General features: G+C 41.2%; 2 protein-coding genes across 2 annotated transcripts in view; one reads left to right on the top strand and one right to left on the bottom strand.

The window, feature by feature from the left end:
- Positions 1-1,172: 1,172 nt before the first annotated feature.
- pax9 (paired box 9) lies at positions 1,173-9,408 on the top strand. Its single transcript, XM_026152698.1, has 4 exons — positions 1,173-1,357; positions 1,946-2,560; positions 4,571-4,710; positions 8,374-9,408. The coding sequence occupies exons 1-4, from the start codon at positions 1,354-1,356 to the stop codon at positions 8,626-8,628; spliced, it is 1,014 nt and encodes a 337-aa protein (XP_026008483.1). The 5' UTR covers positions 1,173-1,353; the 3' UTR covers positions 8,629-9,408.
- A 3,315-nt stretch (positions 9,409-12,723) lies between these two features.
- Positions 12,724-20,029, bottom strand: part of slc25a21 (solute carrier family 25 member 21) — an 85,519-nt gene continuing 78,213 nt past the window's right edge. Inside the window, exons 7-11 of the mRNA XM_026153008.1 lie at positions 17,952-18,059; positions 17,676-17,840; positions 15,889-16,070; positions 14,334-14,386; positions 12,724-13,931 (exon numbers count right to left, since the gene is read on the bottom strand). Coding sequence (XP_026008793.1) covers positions 13,870-13,931; positions 14,334-14,386; positions 15,889-16,070; positions 17,676-17,840; positions 17,952-18,059 — 570 coding nt within the window. The 3' untranslated portion in view covers positions 12,724-13,869. The remainder of the gene's footprint in view (positions 13,932-14,333; positions 14,387-15,888; positions 16,071-17,675; positions 17,841-17,951; positions 18,060-20,029) is intronic.

Here is a 20,029-nt window from a genome sequence, read left to right as displayed (position 1 = left end):
ACACACTGAGCTGCAAACGTTGAGCTTGAAAGACAATCGCGTAAAGGTTAAGAAATAAAAGGTAATTATGTTATCACATAAGAACCTTAACAACCTGCATTCCATTAACGCTCGCTGGGCATAATTGGCTAAAAAAAATTGGCCTGCTTTGCGCAGGCTAAGCCTAAAGAGACGTGCAGCTTATAATAGAAACGTGAAAATAAATAATTGTTTAAAAAAAAAAACAATGATTTGAATTGTATTTTTCTTTTGACACGTGTCCGACTAAAAAAACGAAATAATACTTAATGTCAAATGGGCACAAAATTGAAACCTGGCCATGGTTTTTAACTGTGCCGTGTATTTTCAAACTGCATGACAAGAGAGATTAAATTCTAAAGATTAAACTTATTCGCCTCATTTTCACCAAATCGCTGGAGCGTTTGGTCTGCTGTCAGTCTATACTCGACGCCTGAAAGAGAATAAAAGAAGAAGAAGAAGAAAAGAAATACTTGGGTGACAAATAAGAAAAAAGTTATGATAACCTTCAAGTGCAATGAGATAGAATTTACAAACATCAACCAGCCAATTACATTACAGAAAAGCAATCATTCATTTCCTGCCATTTCCTTAATGATGCCATTTAAAAGCTTGAGATGAAAGTTAGTGTGGCGGAGCATAAAGCCACACAAAGTCGGGTCTTTGGAGCTGAACTTTTATTTTATTTTGAAAGGCAACTGATTATTATAAAAACAGCTGCATAAAATAAAACCGGTTACTGCTGGGGTCGAAAATGCACACATTTGTGGGGTTTCCCCCTATAAATAAATTCACATAATATTTCAGTTGGTGTTTCCTTGTGATGCTCACAAATAGGAACCTGTTTGTCATTTTTTTTGTTGGTATCTTCACATCATTGTTGAAAGAGTGAAGATGCGATCCCGTACGGATACTGGATTGCACTCAACCTGCCTAAAAAACAAAGCCATTCATGGTGGCATGTCCCCGTTTTTTGGATAGCAGGATGAGAGGGACCCGGGTGTGTGTGTGTGACACTCTGAAGTTGTCATGACAAACTTCTGGGCCAATGATAATTTAGGTCTGTGCAAACTCGATGGCAAATGGGAGGGTCCGATCCAATCAGCGGGGGGAGAACCCTCGGAAGCCCAGCCTCCTGATTTCAACAGATTGAAATGTAAGCCTGTCTCCAGCGCCGTCAGGAAACAGATCGAGAATTTTGTCTCTCTTGTTCCTTATCGCGCAAGAAGATTTTCTTGGACGCGATTTTAGAAAGTGGACACGCTGGACGCGGAGCAGGACCCACGCAGGAGGCACAAAGCGGACACCGTATTCTTCATTTGCGGCTTTAACACGATGGGTGAGTTCAGTGTTGTATCGCTTTTTGGTTTCTTGACAGGGATGCAGCGATCGGTGCAACTTCTTAAAGCAAGGTGGGGGGAATTTAGCGAGATATTGTCTGTGGTGTTTTGACGGATTAGTTTAGTCTTTAATCCAGAGGATATAAAACAGGGCGATGAGTATTTATGTGGAGGTTACGCACGAATTTTGGCACTTCCCACCGGACATCGGTGTGAAATCTACCCTGCATGAACGACAGCTATCAGCGATCACTTAACACAGTTGATCCATAACTTCAGTTGTTTAGCGGGAGTGAAAACTTTGCTGAAAAAACAAAAATTCAAGTTTAAAATCAAGTGCAAATGTGAGAAGGTTGATTTTCCCCCCCCGTCGTATATAAATAACAAAAGTTGAAATATGTTGACTGAGACACAAATAAACTATCAGCATATCTGCTGAAATTCATATCTGTAATATAAGCATATATTATTTAAATATTCTGTTATATTATAAATAAGGGGTCGTTAGCAGTGTGGAGGGCCTTGGGTTGGTTACCTAATCGCTGTCTCACTGTTGTGCCCTTCTGTGTGTTTGTTTTTGACACCAGAGCCTGCCTTCGGTGAAGTGAACCAACTCGGTGGTGTTTTCGTAAACGGCAGGCCGCTCCCCAACGCCATTCGGCTCAGGATAGTGGAGCTGGCCCAACTCGGGATTCGACCCTGTGACATCAGCAGGCAGTTGCGCGTGTCCCACGGCTGTGTCAGCAAGATCCTGGCTCGCTACAACGAGACCGGCTCCATCCTCCCGGGGGCAATCGGAGGCAGCAAGCCGCGGGTCACCACACCCACCGTTGTCAAACACATACGGACATACAAGCAGAGAGACCCGGGGATTTTTGCCTGGGAGATCCGGGACAGGCTACTCGCTGACGGGGTTTGCGACAAGTTCAACCTGCCCTCCGTTAGCTCCATCAGTCGGATCCTCCGAAACAAGATTGGGAATCTGTCCCAGCAGAGCCAGTATGAGTCGGGCAAGCAGGCGCCTCATCCACCGCCACAACCAACGTTACCCTACAACCACTTATACTCATACCCGACGTCCAAAGTGCCCACTCCCCCTGGCATGCCCACCCTTCCCGGACACATGGCCATGCACAGGATATGGCCTTCCTCGCACTCTGTAACTGATATTCTGGGGATACGGTCTATTACAGAGCAACAAAGTAAGCATGGCTGCATGGAGGGCGGTTACATTTGTTTATTGCACCACATATAACCAACTTTTGAAGGGGTTTTGCGCGCAAGAGTGCGAATGTGTGTGTGTATGTGTGTGTGTATTTGGAATAAAACCGGCACTTGTGTTTTTTTTCTCCCTTTGAGTTAGTGTAATTGTTTTTATAGGCCTCCAAAAGTAACTATTGGAACGTTATAAACCCACAGGCCTTTTTGGAGAGAGAAAGCTTAAATGCCATTTGACCTGCCTGCTGATATTGATTTTAAAAGGAGGCAGGTTAGTTCAGAAACAGATGGTCCAGCTTGCAAGAATAATTAAGAGGCGGATGTGGAATATTAGAGGGACAGCGGAGGGAAAGGCGGTGAGACGAAGTGTATCAAAATGAGGTGTGCTGAATGTTTGCCATGACTTGGAGCGAGTCGTTTTGTGCAGAACTGTGCATTCAGCGGTTTGCCCGATTCAGGCCTCAAATAAGTATCTCGCATTAGAATGCGTTTTCTGCTGCGTGGGTTGTGTTTTGTCCACATGCAGGTAGGCCCAGATAACTTTGCCTTGTACTCAACAAAACCGCAATTGTTTTGGAAACAGTGAAACAGGATCCAGCATAAATCAGTGCTAATGGTCGGCTCGGTGGTGTGAGAGGGCTTCTTCTAAGAGCTTGTTTTCCAGTGGCAGGAAGGGAAGTGTTGTCAGTCCATTGCCGCAATCCTGTTGCTGTCAGGATTCAGGGCTGCCATGCAGAAACACGCCCCGGCCTCTTCCACTTCCACCGCCATGCAAAGCTTCACTCGAGCAATATAAATAACATAAATGTAAAGCAGATATCCACGAAAGCTCACGGGGTGGGGGTGGGTGGGGGGAGAACAGTGTTTTGAGGGGCTGCCTTTATAAACAATTTATGCATTTCTAAATTATTAGCAGATGCTTGTGGCAGGTTTTTGAACGCTGAGTTGAAGTTTTTAGTACATTTAGTAAAGTGAGAGATTTGCCACATACTTTTTTAAAATGGGTTTGGAATTAATGGAAATGATAGGAAATAAAATAAAATAAAACACGTGCACGGCTAAAAATGTAAAATATTAGTGGCTTTGTCTAGGGTAGTTTTTATTTTTACGCACACGGACAACACATTCAAAACTCCCGAGGGTTGATAAAGTCGCAGAGTGTTATAATATTAATATGTGCAGCACGCAGTTTGTTTACAGCTCTTTGTCGAAATTGTTGTGATGGCTTCTCTCACAGTAAACAACGGGGAATCTATGTAGTGTGCCCATCATGCACAAGAAGGAGACGATGAAAGTCAATTCAATTTGTCTCCGACAGCGAGACAATTTTTTTTTCTCTAATATCCTTGACCCAGAGAGAGGGAGTCGCTTTAGCCATAACTTAAAAAAGAAATGGATTAAAAAAAGAAACCCAACTACATTTAGTCCCATGTATTCTGAGCACATTTTCTTTACGACGAATAAAATAAATAAATACATAATTAAAAATATGACAGATAATTTCACCTTTGTGTTAGGTTCTCATTCACAGCCCTAAAGAAAAATATAAATTTACGACAAAAGGCAATTATCAGGCAAAAAATACTTTCCCCAAACTTTTATTTTCAGAAGAGATTATCTCAATTTCAGACATCTGGAAAATTTTTGAAAAAAATAATACAGAGTCTAGGTTTCATACACTTGAAACTCGGCTGAAATACAGTACATCGGATAATAGATAATACAAAGATAATTGTTTAATGGCTCAAGGAAACATTTAAAGAAGCATTACGCACAGGAAAGACCTTCAACCTACGTGCTATTCATACCTAAATTGACAAATAATCAGTTCAGAATGTCACAGGGTTTATTGTCTTGTGCAACCTGGCTAACCTGCGGTTAACGGATGCATGAATCACAGCAGCGGCCTGTGCCGGTCTTTTTTCCCCCTAACCTTAGCACAGTCTCCTCCTGACCGCCCTCTCTTCTCTCTTTCTCTTTTGCCCCCCTCCCAGTTAGTGACAGTCCATCCTTTCCCAGCACCAAACTAGAAGAATGGAGCGCTATTAACAGGACTAATTTCCTACCAGCAAGCTCTCCACTAGTCAATGGCGTGGATAAGGCGCATTTAGAACCTGAGGCAAAATACACACAGGTAAAAAAGTGGAAATCTCAATTTTTAATTTTTTTTGTTTGTTTTTTAATCAGGAGTACAGAAAGAGCGAAAAGAGTGTAGGCTATTAATCTACTTGCAGACTTGAGTATTCTTCTATTTTAACAGTTAGCATGGAAACTTCCCATTTCACAGCATTAATGCGCTCCTTCTGCTGGCTGGGGTGCATTTTTATTTCACTCTCTCTTCTCTTTTTTTTATTCTGGCTTTACAAGGGGCAGTTCGTTTAGGCCCTGCTGCTTGGTCAGTGCTTTTATGGATGATTACAGAGCAGATTATTTAACAATAAGCACATCAAAGGGGGTTTAAATAGCCTAGTTATTATTAACTTTTAGGATTTTGAAAATTAAGTGTAGCGTGCTTCACACTCGAGACAATGGCTGGACCCCTGAATAAGAGCCAGTTGCCTCCTGTTTTCGTTTCCCTGGTAAATTATGCAGTATTTGAATTGGCTGGTTTTAATGCTGTAGCCTAGTCAACGACAACCATCATCCCGTCATTTGTCTGTGAGTTTTAAAGTAGGCTTTGGGATATTGTTGTGTCCTTAATGGCAGTCCTGCAGCTCTAAGCGTCCGGTGCATTCGTTATTTTGCTGGAGCGGTTAGTCCACGCTAAAAACGCCGACTCAAACATACAATAGTGAAAAATTAATACACGAATCGTTACTGACTTTCATGCAACTTAAGATGTTTTTCGTTTTATTTCCTAATGTTATGTAGCTTTAATAAAATGTATATGGCCAAACTCAATAAGCTGCAAGTCTGAAAGTGATTGGATAGATTTTTATTCAGCTTTATCTCCGCTTTTCTATCTAAAACTAACGCAGGTCTACACACCACTCATCGCAGGCCTTTAATGTCATTTCCCTCCCAAATCACGCTTGTGTGCGCATGCTTTCCTTTTCTTCTTTTATTTTGAAAGGGCTTGTGATTCTGGTCACTGACAGAAAACGTTTCCATGCACATCATTTATTTTGCTACTTTATCATGGGGGGCTTTTCATTCTCATTATGAAGGAAAAAAAAAGATTGAACCGATGCTGGAAGATTAGGAGCGCTCAAAGTGGACGCACAATAACTGTCTGAGCGGTTAGCCAAGCAGCTATACAAAAACAGAAGTGAGCCATTAAATGCAGAAAATAACAACTCCATAAATTACACAGTTTATTGCATGAAAAACAAAGAATGGCGAAGCAAGAACTGTTCCACCAAAACACTGAGGATTAAAATGTGCCCCATCACTCCGATTTTATACATGCAGACTCTGCAGCCTGCTAAGATCTAATGTGACTTTAGACTTTGTTAAATTTGTGTTTGTCAGACAGGCTGAGACGCAGGGAAAGTGCGCGCTCTTGCCAGGATCGTGTTCAAACAAGATGGCTAAACAACTTTGTATCTATCAAACTACAAGTCACTTTTTACCACCAGTTTCAAAGCACGATCTTTCTTGCAGCAGCAGGGAACTTGTTGTTTTTGGTTTTCTTTTTTAATTTTTCTAAAGGTTGACTTTCAGCTAAGAAAACTAACCAAACCTGGCCAATGAAAACCTTTGACGGCTTTACATTTCTGACAAATTTCCTAACACCTATTTTTCCATAAGGACCAAGACCGCGGCTAGAAACCTTTGGCCTCTGCTCTGAAGGCAAAGCGGGCAGATGCACCCGTGTGTGCTTCTCTGCAAGATTGCGAGCATCATTAACACAGATTAAGGTTAAATCACGAACCGCGGCTCGGAGTTAATGCAAAAGTGTTTTAAAAACGCTTGAAAGAGGCGAAATGTTTAACAAAACATAGCCTACATATTATATATATCTAAAAAAAATATTTAAAATTTGTACTCTCTAGAAATTTAACAAAAAAACAAACAAACAAACTCGTAAATGTCCTGAAGTTTAGTTTAAATTATTTGTTTAAAAAAGAAATACAGGGATTAGAGCAGCAGTAAATTCGCTAAAGTATTTTGTCGCATAGTCGACCAAATACACCAAGTGTTTTATTTATTTTTATTATTATTCATAACAATGAAACACTTTAATGTTATTATTATTAATATGAATTTTAAAACTTTTTAATAGTAATGTTAAAGTAAGTACAAGTGATGTAATTCAAGTTTAAAAACGTTTTATATATACGGAGGGCGGAGGATGAAAGAACAGGTCCGCCTTATAAATTATACAATCAGATACAAGATCAGTCCCATAAATTCGCCTTTTGTATACTCGTTTGATTTTGTTGACTTTGTGTCAGACAGGTGTTGATTCAACTATGTGGTCGTTCCGGAGGCTGCAGTTAGTTGTGTTCTTGCAGTAGTCAGTTGCGTAAAACTGAAAGGGAGTTTCTTTTCTTTTCTTTCTCTCTATATACTATATATCTATGTTATATCTATACCTATAGATAGATAGACATTGCCATGAGCCGAATGTGTGTCTGTATGTATAAGTATACCATGTGCAAACACTAGGCTGTGTGTAATATATGATGTTTTTCAAGAGTGGAAATGTGTTAATCTTGGGGAAACTGTTTAATTACATTTGTTGATTTAAATTGGAAAAAAACAAGAATAATATAATGGGCTGTCTGTACAGGACTTAATGAAATACATTTCAGTATATTTGAGTGAAGTTATGATACAAAACACCCGCATACTCATACACACATGGTCAGACACCCACAAACAACTGCCCCAGACACCCACAGCCACCCAGTACAGACCCACAGACACCTGCAGGCCCAGGCCCAGGCCCAGGCATGCACACACACACACACACACACACACACACACACACACACACACACACACACACACACACACACACACACACACACACACACACGCAGTTTTTTCTCTGTACTTGTGTTTTTATAATCACCGCAAATGCCAGTTAGGAAGATAATTTTTCATATCTCTTTTAAGATAGTTGCCAGTGACTTTGTCAGTCAAGCAAGTCTATGAAAATAAGTGAGAGGAACAGAAAAGATCCCAGTTGTATAGAAATAATTCTCAGTAGTCCGGGACCACCCAGGAACAGAAATTCTGCCTCCCTGCTGAAATGCTTTGGTGAATTCCTCAAGTTAAGTCCTGTCGCTGTGCCAGAGAAGCAAAGCCCATTCCTGGTTCGAACCATGATATTTCCCCTGTGCGTGCCTTTTCCCTCTCAGTCTGTCATGACATCCTTTAAGTGCCGCCCCCAACCAGCCTGTCTCCCATCATATGGCGCAGTTTATCAGCAACACTGGTGCAATGTCCACTTTTGAGTTGAAAACAAGCTCCATATAGTGCACGTATGCTTCCCGAAACTGGGAAAATATTTATTTTCATGTGGTAGCTGTGAAGTTAGAATTAAGCTCTCTGCTGTTTATAATTCAACCAACATCACTTTCACTTTCTTCTACAGCTTGCCCCAGTTTTTCTTTCCTTTTCTAATTACAGCAGCTGCTTTTGTGTGTTTCCCTGGGATGGGCAGAAATTTTTTGAACTTATTACAGTCCCTATTTAGGAAAATGTCTGTGGCAAACAATTTCTTTTTGATCATTTTTTAGAAAAGGAAAATGACTAATGATGAAATGAGTTATTAGTGACTTTTTAAACCTATAATTAAGAGGCTCTTATCTTAATCTTATTTTCCCCTTTCTTCTTTAAATCCCAGATGCCGAATGGCTTGCCCACAGTGAACAGCTATGTCACAGCACCCAGCATCCCTCCCTACCACCCTCCCACCCAAGTGTCACCCTACATGGGGTACAGCGCCACCACGTCGGCCTATGTGACCGGACCCACGTGGCAGCCAGCCAGTGGCAATGCTCTATCTCCCCACAGCTGTGACATTGCCACCCCGCTGGCCTTCAAGAGGATGTCAGCCAACCGTGACGCCATCCACCCAGTCGCCGCCTCGGTGCTGTGAAGTCAACTCCACAGACTGATGGGAGAAAGGGGGGTGGGAGGGTATGAAGGGGAGTGGGTTGGGTGAGAGACGGAGAGGACATTCAACTCCAAGTCTGTCCGTGGTGGCAACTGTTTTCCACTCCCACTGCCAGCTTTCTATGAAGGACTCGGCCCCAGGACTCATATCTGCGCCACTGGGTATATGATGCCCCTCCGAGCTAAGCGCAGTCAGACCAAAGACACACAACGAATAAAAAGCCTGTCAGTTTTTACAGCAAATGTGTTGTCTAAAAGTACTTGCAGGACAGGTGTTCCAAAGACTGACATATGACTGCTACACCACCCATCAACATAATTCCTCTCAGATTCTTTACTGCACATCTGCAAATGTCTCTGGGCAAAATGGGGTAATGTATAACTTCATGAATACAGAATCAAAGAAAAGGGAAAAAAAACTTTACATTAGTGTTTCAGGGTGCTTAATAATAATAATTGCTATTGTTTTTTTATGTTTGTATGCTTTTTGTTTATGATTTGATAAAAGTAACTCTGTTATGGAGCGTTGTTTTCCACTTCTCTAAAAGTGTAGCCTATGCAAGAGCTTCAAAGGGAAGTTTATTTATTAGATTAAAGGTACGTTGAATGAAGTGCAATTAGTCTTAAAGAAAGCATGGACATCTCCACGCACATTTAGACAGAATTGGCATTGGGCACATTGGAGTCTAGAGCATTAACATAATTAATTGTCAAATGTTGCACAATGAAATTGAATGTATCTTATTAAATTGTTTGGCTTTTATTGGTCTTCGTGGAGTTTTCTGGCTGTTTGGGGATTCCTCAACACTTATTATTCGGAGAACAGAAAACAAGTGCACCATCACAGCTAAAAATATTTCATCTCTTTTTCTTCCAGCTATTCTAGACTCAGGGCATTGTGGCCTACTGGCCTGTTTTACATGAGCAGGAAACTGCTTTCCATAAAAGAAAAAAAAAAAAGACGTGTGCACGCTGACAAGGCCTGTATTTTCTATTACCATGCGTCATGGCTCACTAGGAAACTTCATCAGAAATGCTTTGGGAGCACGAGTGTTTGCGACCACCAGCAATTCTTTGAAAGTCCTTTGGCCATTAAAAATGGGTACATGTCTTCTCACCTCATTACATTTAATGCGGTCCTTTCTGTAAGCATAAAAAATTATACCTGTGCATTAGAGTGACAAAAACACAATTTGAGTAATTTGGGTTCGCACTATTTTAACAGATTATTCCCATAAAAATTATAAATAAAAATAAAACACAAATGAATAAAATGTGCAAAACATAAGAGAATTTTGGACATTTCCCACTGCAACCAAACTGAAAAAAAGTCAAAATGCAGTGTATATTTATACTTTGAAACATAGAATATTAATTCCAGTAAAGCCCTGCTGTCTTTAAAAAATAATAATAACAGCCTAATGTCATGCATTATAATTTTCAACCATTTTAAGTCATAGAATTTTTTTCATATGGTTTTGTGGGAAAAATAGTAAATAAAAATATCAGCTTTTCAAACAAATTTGAGATCTGTGTGCCCAAGAGTCCTAGACTCCTGGGGTCAGGTGCAGTCCATGTACATTCAGAGAGCCACAAATAGACTCATTGGCCTGCGGTTTCCAAGGTCATCAGACATGTGACCCAAACACGAACCTCCAGCAGCCACATAAAGGGCCAAATAGGACTGTCAGGGCCAACTCAACGTGTTCATTACAAAGGAAAAGCACATAGGCCATCTGACAAATGACATGTTTGCAAAATGATGCAAAAATACTTTCTGAAAGTGTAGAGGGGGGAAGAGTGTAGTGTAATAAATTACGAGTGAGTCTGGCAAGCCCTGTCTAGCCCTGCAGTGGAAACCACAGATTTACACAAACTGGGCTTTAGTTGAAGTTGTAGATTGATAACTTGATATAGGTGCTTACCCAGCTCTTTCGCATAGCATTACCTGCTGCCGATGGTTCAGTAGGTGCGCGGCTCAGTTTTTCTTTCCCTCCCGCGATACAGCATAAACAGCCTCTGCACGTGACAGTGTCAACAGTCCTCCCCATGCAGGAGCTGATTTGACTTGGAAAGCAGTCTTCCCCGCATCCAGTGGTCACGGACCGTTGCTCAGGGATCGTAGTGTTTCTTTGACCGTATGTGAACCACATCACAGAGACGAGATGTTCACTCGCTGTACCAGCCAGCCATCACGGCCACCCTTTTACCATCCACCATCCATCATGAACGGCAAATGATAGTTAAGTCTCTGAGTGGCATGAAAGAGTCGTTACACGCTCTGTTCTTTACCTCAGCCGACACACAACAAGGCCAAACAACTTTTCCTTTCAACTAAGCTACATGAACTGCACACAGCCTTGTTAGTCTAGTCTGACTCACAGAACAAAATTAAAATGTGGTTGTCTTAATTGACAACAGTATTCAAAAAACAGGAACAGTGTGTTTTCTAGACAGGAGGAAGCTTCTCGAAAGTCTAACAATCCCTGCTCTTGTAGTTTAATGTTGGTCAGCTTTATGGAAAGAGAGGTCTAAAAGGCGTACTTAAAAAAAAAAATAATAAGGGCAGACACGTGTTTACAATTAATTAAGTTGAGTCTGACTTCAGTGTCATATGGTTATCTTTACTTCTCCGCATGCAATTAGAAGCAAGACAGCCATTTACAGAGTAACACTGAGCAGAGAAAGTAATACCGGCTGAATACAGGACTTCATGCGTGCTTCTGCTCAATGAACACTTTTAAAAGCAGCTGACAACAGCCAGAATGTTTTCTTAATGTCTTAAAACAACAACAGTGAGGAGACAGGTGAGCAAAATGGAAAAAAATAAGTGCCGTGTTTTTAAAAATCACGTCTGGTGCCGTGTCTTTGTGTGTGTGTGTGCATGGCTGACTGCTTTTTACCTACAGTGTAAATTGCAGACATTTTAATATACTAATCATTAACCACATTTGCACTGGGAAAGGCAGGTAGAGCCATGCCCAGGTTGCAGCCTTGTCAAAGCGGAGCCACTGAATTGAGATGTTACAGATGAGGGTGGGAAAATCCATAAAAAGGGCGCAAAGAAAATGACGTGAGGGAGACTTATAAGATTTATGATTATTGCAGTGTGCAGGGAATTCATGGTAAAGTTTCACAAGCTTTTAAAATACAGATACAGATTCAGAACTCCATTACATAAAGGACAGGTTAAGCTCTTACAATTCCATCAGTCTTCAAGCCACAGTTGTTAGTCTCTCACCGCGGGCCCCTAGGCAAAAACTAGGAGCCGTTCCATTTTGGCAGAGAGTGACTCCCACATTAATGATGACTGTCAAATGCCAACGTGGCTCACTATACCAGCTACCAGATGAAGTTAAGATGAGTCTCTTCGAGAAGCCACTATGCCTAAGGCTGTGCAACAGGTGTGTGTATATATGTGTTTTTGAATATTTGTATAAGAAACAGACTGAGAGAGAGAGAAAGAGAATGTGTGTGGTAACCCCCTCGATCCCTGCAGCCCCATTTGAATTCTTGGGGCTTGTTATTTTAGCTTGCACTAAATGTTCGAGCGCTGACTACCCGCCAGAGAGAGAAAGACTGACACTAAGTTGGCTACGAAGCGCTCGGATGACAAAAAGGAGAGTGATGAAGTGGCAAACTGTAGAAAGGGGATATTCTTATATCGATGCCAAGATGAAACGGTCCCAGTTAAGACAAAAACAACAACACGAATCTACTGTTACAGGACACGCAACACACAATTATACAGTGACGAAAATGTGGGTTCATTTTTTCTTTTTATTTGTTACCAATACATGAAAGAACTGTCCAGTTGTTGTTTTTGATTTGAGGTTTTTTTTTCAGGAAGGTCTTAAAAAGGAAAATCCACACAACATTTTATCAATAAAACCTTGAAAACATATAAAACTCAGATATTTTTTTTGGAGGTACATTAAAAACAGAAGAATCCCATCGAATACTGTCCATTTTCATGGTGCAGGGTGCACCAAAACCTTCATATTTTCCATAGCACTTTTCTTGACAAAGCCAGAAAATGATTATTGAAAAAACTGAACTGCATGTTAAATTGTTGTTGTTGTTGTTTTTTTTTTAAATAACGTGGAAAACAGGAAGCTCTCAAAGATGTTGACAGTTTTGTGACTGATTGTCTCAGGCAGGACGGTTTGCCCCCAGCATCCAGTATAATTATGGAACGACATCAAAAGAGACTCTCCGCGTGCCTTTGCGATGCCATGGGCTTCTGGTGCCAAGTTTGATCCGTGTATTAAGAACAAACTTGCAAAAACATATGCATTAATAACTTTTGCAATAAGCTTTCATAACGTCAGTGTTCTTGTTAGACATTAAAACACTATTTCTGCTAAGGCTCAGTAGTACACGGATGAAGATAGGTGTAATCAATAAGCAGACTTCCAAGGAATCCTCCAAAAGTTGCAGTAGCACTGGGAGCAGTGCTTTGCTGCACAATGAGGTGTTCTTGAAGGCTGCTGAATTTAAATTTAAATATGATTTCTACTCTACACTATGTCTGAACTTCCTGATTGCATCTTGTATTTGCATTTATGAATACATATACCATAAAAAGATGAATATGTATATATATATATATTATAATGTGATAAAATAGGAGACTGGAGATTGATCGTTGTACAAACTCATCTTAATTGAGGATATATGTTCAAGTATAGCTGTAAATAGACAGAAATCAGGATAATCATAAAAATGCCATCACTCTATTTTTGGTGTTTTATGTCATTTGAACACATTTCAAGTATTTCTATATAAATAGAGTTCATATTCTGAAGCGTTCAGCTCAGTCTACTTTGTCTTTGTCTATTTAATCTGTGATTGTTGCACCAAACCAGTGAGATGAGCCCAAAAAAGAAGAAAAACATGAGAACTACAACCAATGAAATGTGAAAACACTATGTTAATGCATGACTTCATTAGGAACACTGATTTGTCAATGATTTTAAACTCAATGAAGACTATTTTCAGGTATTAGAACAGTTCCTTCAGACTCAAAATGTGTTGTAGCATTTTGAATGTGGGAAATGAAAGCTGCATTTTAAAACATAATATAATGCTGATTTGGTAATTTGAGTTTTTTGTATTCAAGATAAAAAAAATATCGAATTTATTCCGATATGACTCTGATCAGGTAACGATACTTGCAATAAGACACAGTTCATAAGGCACCATTGTGGGGTTCCCTGTTTTGTTACCAGTTTCTCTGCAGCCACTCAGACACATATTCATAGACCAACAGCATTACTGCTCCACCTGTGAGAGAATATAAGAGAAGTACCCGTTGTGAATTTGATTTTCAGAGGCTTTACTTCCCCAGTGAGTTTCTGAGAGCAGGAACATGTGAAAAGCTTGTAGCACTTGTTTACAAAGGAGGTGGACGGTATCTCTAGCTCACTGTATTTCCATTTAAAGCTTATTATTGTGGAATATTATGTAAATACTGTTCCTTGGAATCTGCTGAGAAGGAAATAGTGTTTGCTACAGCCTTATTTCACTGGAAGCACTGCATGCAAAGTTGAAATGCTAATATGCTTAAGGGAAGGCTTTTTCTTGCTTAATCGCTCTCTTCACCAGCCTTATCTGCTGCAACAGGTGTGACAGATGTGAGGATGACAATGATTTCAATATTAACACGAGGAATTTTTTTTTTCTTACCTGGTCCAAGCCTCATTATCTTGGGAACCAATCCCTTGTATAGTGCCAAATACCTGCAAAGAAAGGAAAGAAAAGCTGTAAGGTGTTAATGTGCAAAGATTTTAGCTAGAATCCAGTATATGTAAATCGTTTCAGTTTGCGTAATGGCTGTGCTGCGATGGAGTTGAAATGTAAATTAGTGCAAATGGAGTGGTGGTGTGTAAATTTTAGACTGCACATAAGTACTTCTCATGTGTCCTACTTCATATGTCAAATCCAGCACAACTCAGAGGCAAATTTTAAACCTCTGACATCACTTCATTTATTAAATATCATTTTAGATGCTTTGCAGATCTCAAAGAAAACCAATGTAAGTGAACTCTTGTGTATGATAATCTATTATCATTTGATCTAAAAAAGAAATTCAGAAGCTGCCTAGCAATTCATGAATCAAGCCCCAGCTTTATTAGATGTAATGTATGCAATGCATCAATACTTACAGTTCGCTATTATAATAAGCAAGTTCTGAATAGAGTCATTTTTACATGATAAATCTATTTGTTTTTGGAAGTGTTTGACTGATCTGAGTCCTTCCATATGCTGGTTGTATACATGCGCCTGTGCTCTTGCTTGTGAATGCATGAATGAGTATACATGTGAGAGCCTGTCTGTCAGTCTGTCTGTCTGCTGCGCTGCCTGTCTGTCACTCCATCAGGTATATAGGGTCCAGCGGCCAGCGCTACCGAGTACCTGCTCCTTAATGCATTCAAGGTGATCAGTGGCTGTCCGCCTCCGCCTCGTGCTCCCTGTCCCGCTCCCTGCCCCCGCCACTGATGGCGTTAATAAGGCTCGACCCACTTCCTCCCTGGCCCTCTGTCTGATTAGATTGACCCGTGGAGCGCCGTGCGGCTCGTTAGGGTCTGCTTAACGACGTCTCCCATAGGGACCACTAATTAGCTGGGACTGTGTTGTGTTAGAGAAGGGGACTGGATGTGGCGGATGGGGCACCATCCATGCACCCCTGCAACGACAACATTTCAGTGCCATTCTTGCAACAACCTCTATACTAACAACATCCACTAACTACAAACATATCGCTGGCCCTTGTCTAGCGGAGCAGCATGGGGGAAAGTGGAAAGCCTGAGGCAATTGCTAGCATAACATACATCTTTCCTTGAAGCTTCCATTTAGAGCTGTCATTCTTTGAGGCATGAAAATATGTTAACATTTACTAAACAACTGACAGGCTGCAGAAATGTATGATCGTACTCATGGGGAATACAGCCCAGAATCTAACATCATTATTTAGTTTCCATTCACTGGATCACAGTTTTGCATGAAGCTATTCGTGCTTTTTTGCTGTATTTAGTGTAGGAAAGTCACTCCACACAATCAAACCCTGCTAACTTGTAGCTCCAGCTGGTACATTTGTCTTCTCTGACAGCCAGTTTGGCAGATAACCAACTATCGACTGCTAACAAAACAGACAAAGTGGCTCATTAATTCTTGAATGAATCAGCATTCCAGCTTTTGTCCCGAACATCCCCTGTTTTTCTCCTCCCACATTTGTCCATACCCCTCTTCGCGGTACACTAGTGCCATGGTCTGGAAGCAGGTGCGGTACTTGATCTCTCCTGGCACTGGCTGGGGGCCCTGGATCCGGCTCTTGGCTACATCGAAGGGAATATTCACACAGGAGGAGATGGTCCCAGACAACAGGCCGATGGTAAACTTGCGCAGGAACTCTAGGGTAGGGTCCTGAAAAAGGAGGAGATAAAATTAGGTATGCCTTTTTAAGGGTGACACTTATATTTTTAAAGTGTGAACCACAGGGTTAAATTTGGTCCCATAAAACATAAACAGCAAATAGAGCTTTTGGAAATAAAAAGGAAAGTAGTGACAGGGAGTTGACAAAGTCAGCGCTGAGACATTATGTGTCTACGTCTATGAGCGAATGTGGGGGAGAGCATGAGGGGACTTGTGCATATGATTGCAAAGCTTGCATGAAAGCCCTGATCATTTTATGGTAGCGGGGGGCAGATTAGTGCTTCCTGACTGCAGTGCAGCATTCTGATTGGCTGAGCAGAAGCACATGTTCACCGGGGAGCCAAGACAGAGGATTTATAAACAGGGTTCATGCAGGCAGACTGGGGAGGCATATGGGGACAATTTGGGTAATTGGGCTGTGACTCGGCACAGGGGTATTACTGTACCAAAGAAGCCCAGACTCAGAGAGCTCTGACAGCTAATTGGCCAGGATATTTTTACAAATGACAGCAGCCTCTCTGGTCCAGGCCTTTCTCAAGCGGCTGGACACCCTGAGAGCCGTGGTAAATCAACAGCTAATCCCACTTTTTCTATTTTTTTTCAAGTGGGATGTGGAGAAGGGGGCAACGTAACTGTGGCCTAAGTACACCCATCAACCCACTTCCTAACAGCCTTAAGCAAACATCTCCTCACACATTCACTTGTGAATGATGGCAGTGTGCTATCTGCCTCCTCTGTTAGTCAAAAGGCCACATGAGAGAAACCTGGACTCGACAGTCTGAATTCGACTGCAGACAAGTTTGAGTTGCAAGCTCATTGCTCATGTTGCTGACACAAGGCCTTTGAAGAAACACCACTATCAGCTCAGCCTGTGAATTGCACAACGTCCGCAATATTTCTGCTTTTGCTGTCTCGACAATGGCCACTGTTAGCATCTAACAAACAGGATCGCTCCATCAATGTGCATCGAGACGGATAATTCCCAAAAAGCAACTGCCACAATCTAAGAAGGGAGCTATTTGAGTCATCCAGCCACATAATTATCATTCACAGAAGATGACCACTTGGTTTTCTGTACATCATGCGTCATTGGAAAAATGTTGAAAATTTAGCAGAGCCTGGCCTCCCACTGTAACCCTCCTCTTGAAAATAGTACAGTTGTCTGCTTCCAATTAGTTCATTGGAGTTAATCTAATGCTCCAGTTTGCACATGTGGAACTGGCGTATGGTAACGTTTCCATTAAACAAAATTAACTTTTGTTTGGGCCATCAGGAACTGCCGGATGTGTAATCTGAAACTTTGAGGATGTTATGAAGAGCAAACAGAAGAGGTATTAGTGGGGCTGATCTTACAAGTCCTCTCTGATTTTTGCTTCCTTCCCTCCATGCCAGTCAGGCTAACTAATAATACTGTTAAATACATTTGGTATTTCCCTGTGGCAAGGTTGTTGGCACACATGCATATCACATAGCCTATGGATAGCAAAAAAAACTAGGTGTAGTCAAGGTTACCAATGTCAAAGCAAGGTTAAAGTGGTTTGGAAAAAACCCCAAAACAAGTAAGTGTGTGATCATAGATTATGATTGGCATATTACCGGGTTGGTAGGAATAGCGTCCTTGACATTGAAGTAGAAGCCAAAGTAGATCATGTTGAAAACTCCATGGCGCCCCAGTGTTGATGTTAATCCTTTATTAAGGCCCCTCAGTCCAAAGCCGTCTGACTTAATTATCCGTCTTGCTTGGGCAAAGGAGGAGGGTTGCTGTATTGGAAAGATTGAATTCGAAAGAAACACATGTGAGCAGATTTCTATGGAAAGATGTGTAGATTACCAATATTTTACACATTATGACAATATTTGATTTCAGTCAACCTCTTTGAAGGAATCCCTGTTGGCCTGGAGACTGACTTTCACCACCTCGAATGGATTGATCACTAAAGCCTCAGTCAAGCCAGAACCAAGCCCTGCTGCAGACAGCGCCTAAAGGGGAGTTGGACGTGATTTAGGACTCAGAATGTGGAGATAATATTTGGGTAGAGACAGAGCAAACTAGATAAACTGATGAAGACAATGAAGAGTGACAACGTGTCCGGGTTACAAGAGCTGCCGTTGTTATTTCATTTCCAGAAACCTGAGTCTTTTTGTCTTGTCTAAAATATGTATTCATCACAGCCATCATTGTTACTTCTTGACAAATGCTTTAAGACGCCTGTGTTTATCATCAGACAGAAGCCAGATGACAGATGGGAATGAGAGGAAGGTGAGTAGAAAGTAGGAATGTGAGCAAGGTAACAAACTTGCACTGAAGAAGCCAAAAAATTATTTTCTGCTTTCATTCATCTCATCACAATCAACATGCACTAATGTAGCACCGATTTTATACAACTGGCTGTTGCAACACTGCATGTACTTACATTGGTCTGTCTATTTCTGCATCTAAGTGTGTGTGTACATGTGTGTGTGTGTACATGTGTGCGTGCATGCGTGCTCAGAGCGAGGCGTAATGGGAACATGTCAAGAACGTGTCTATAGCTCATTACTCTTCCTGCCTCTTTATCCTGCTGTCAGAGCCCCGGGACCCATCCTCTCAGAAATGCCTCGCGATGTTTACACAGCCAGCGAGCCACGTTTTAATTCCTTATTTGTATTATTACTGTGTGTGTCCTCATTAATCAGAGTGAAGGCATTCAGCTGTGCCATGCTGAATAGGGGGGAAGAGAGCACCATTCACAACCAATCTGTAATTCACTTGCACTAATGATCTGATGTGATTACAGTACTTGATATGCGAGGGCCTCTGGGGGGAATGGGGTTAGAGGTACTTGAGGAAGAGGAAGGGGTGGAAAGAAGATAGTCAGAAGGAGGCATAAGAAGAGTGGGAAGAGGGCATGATGAATGGGACAGGTAAACATTACTCCAGAAATGGCTGTAAAAACAAGATGAGGATATTCTCCACGCTGGGGCGGCTTTGACACTGAGCTACAGGTAAGCCATCCATCATGGCTGACACTTGGCTGCCACCTGAATAGGTGGTGTGCGGTGACCACACCCCACCAATACAAATCTTTCTAGCTTAAAACTCTGACTCAATATAACAGAAAATCAATTACTCAAGAAGGATGAAACCTCTTCTTACCTCATGGCCTGTGGTGTAGCCAGTCTCCAGAATTAACAACCGCCAAGCAAGTTGGTCAAGTTGGTTTTAAAGTACTGTGTTAAATATTAGACTATTTTGGCTCTACTTCCAAACATCGGGGTTTGAAAGGAGTGGTGACTATGAAGTTTTGTGGGTTCATCTTAATTTAAGAGGCAATCTGTGTTTATGTCCAGGCTATAAAGAATCCCACCTGCTTAACTTGGGGATGAAGAGAAAAAGGTGCTACTATATAAACGATATAATCCCAGTGGGTTGTCCCAGTGTAGCCACGCTGCGATAAAATAACGTGATTAAAGTTAACTAAATGGGAACTTGAAATTTTAATACACTGATTTTTAACTGCCTTTTTTCTCGAATTGGGATTAGTTGCTGTTGGACGTGCAGTTGAGGTTGGGTAAACGATATTATCTGATCAGCTGTCTCAGTTGTTATGAATTCAACCTTTAGATCACTAGCATGTCACAAACTTTGCTGGACTCCTTTTGCTGTTTTAAATTGTAAGGTCTGACTTCCCATATGGCTGAGCTTATTTAAAAATGACTGAATGTCACAGCAGACAGGCAGTATTGTTACCGCCATAGCTTTTCTACTTGCTTTACATTCATTGTAGAATTGCAAAGTGATTTTTCGTCTGTGTCAGCAGTGAAGGGGCACACTCATTTTGTTTGAATAAGCATTAATCAAATTGTCAATGGACAAACCAGACTGCAGATTCCAGGATTATACCGAGTGCAAGCACTATGATTGCTGTTGTGACTCCAGGTTACAGATTTGGGTTGTCTTTTATATTAAC

Source organism: Astatotilapia calliptera, chromosome 19, assembly GCF_900246225.1.
Source record: "Astatotilapia calliptera chromosome 19, fAstCal1.2, whole genome shotgun sequence".
Classification (NCBI taxonomy): domain Eukaryota; kingdom Metazoa; phylum Chordata; class Actinopteri; order Cichliformes; family Cichlidae; genus Astatotilapia; species Astatotilapia calliptera.
Note: the sequence above shows the minus strand (reverse complement) of the source record. Positions and strands in the feature narration are given on the sequence as shown.

Bases quoted from the DNA above. Each gene is read 5' to 3' on its own strand.
- pax9 (XM_026152698.1), top strand. The intron at 2,561-4,570 runs GTAAGCATGGCT...CCCCCCTCCCAG, and splicing joins GTCTATTACAGAGCAACAAA to TTAGTGACAGTCCATCCTTT. The intron at 4,711-8,373 runs GTAAAAAAGTGG...TTTAAATCCCAG, and splicing joins CTGAGGCAAAATACACACAG to ATGCCGAATGGCTTGCCCAC.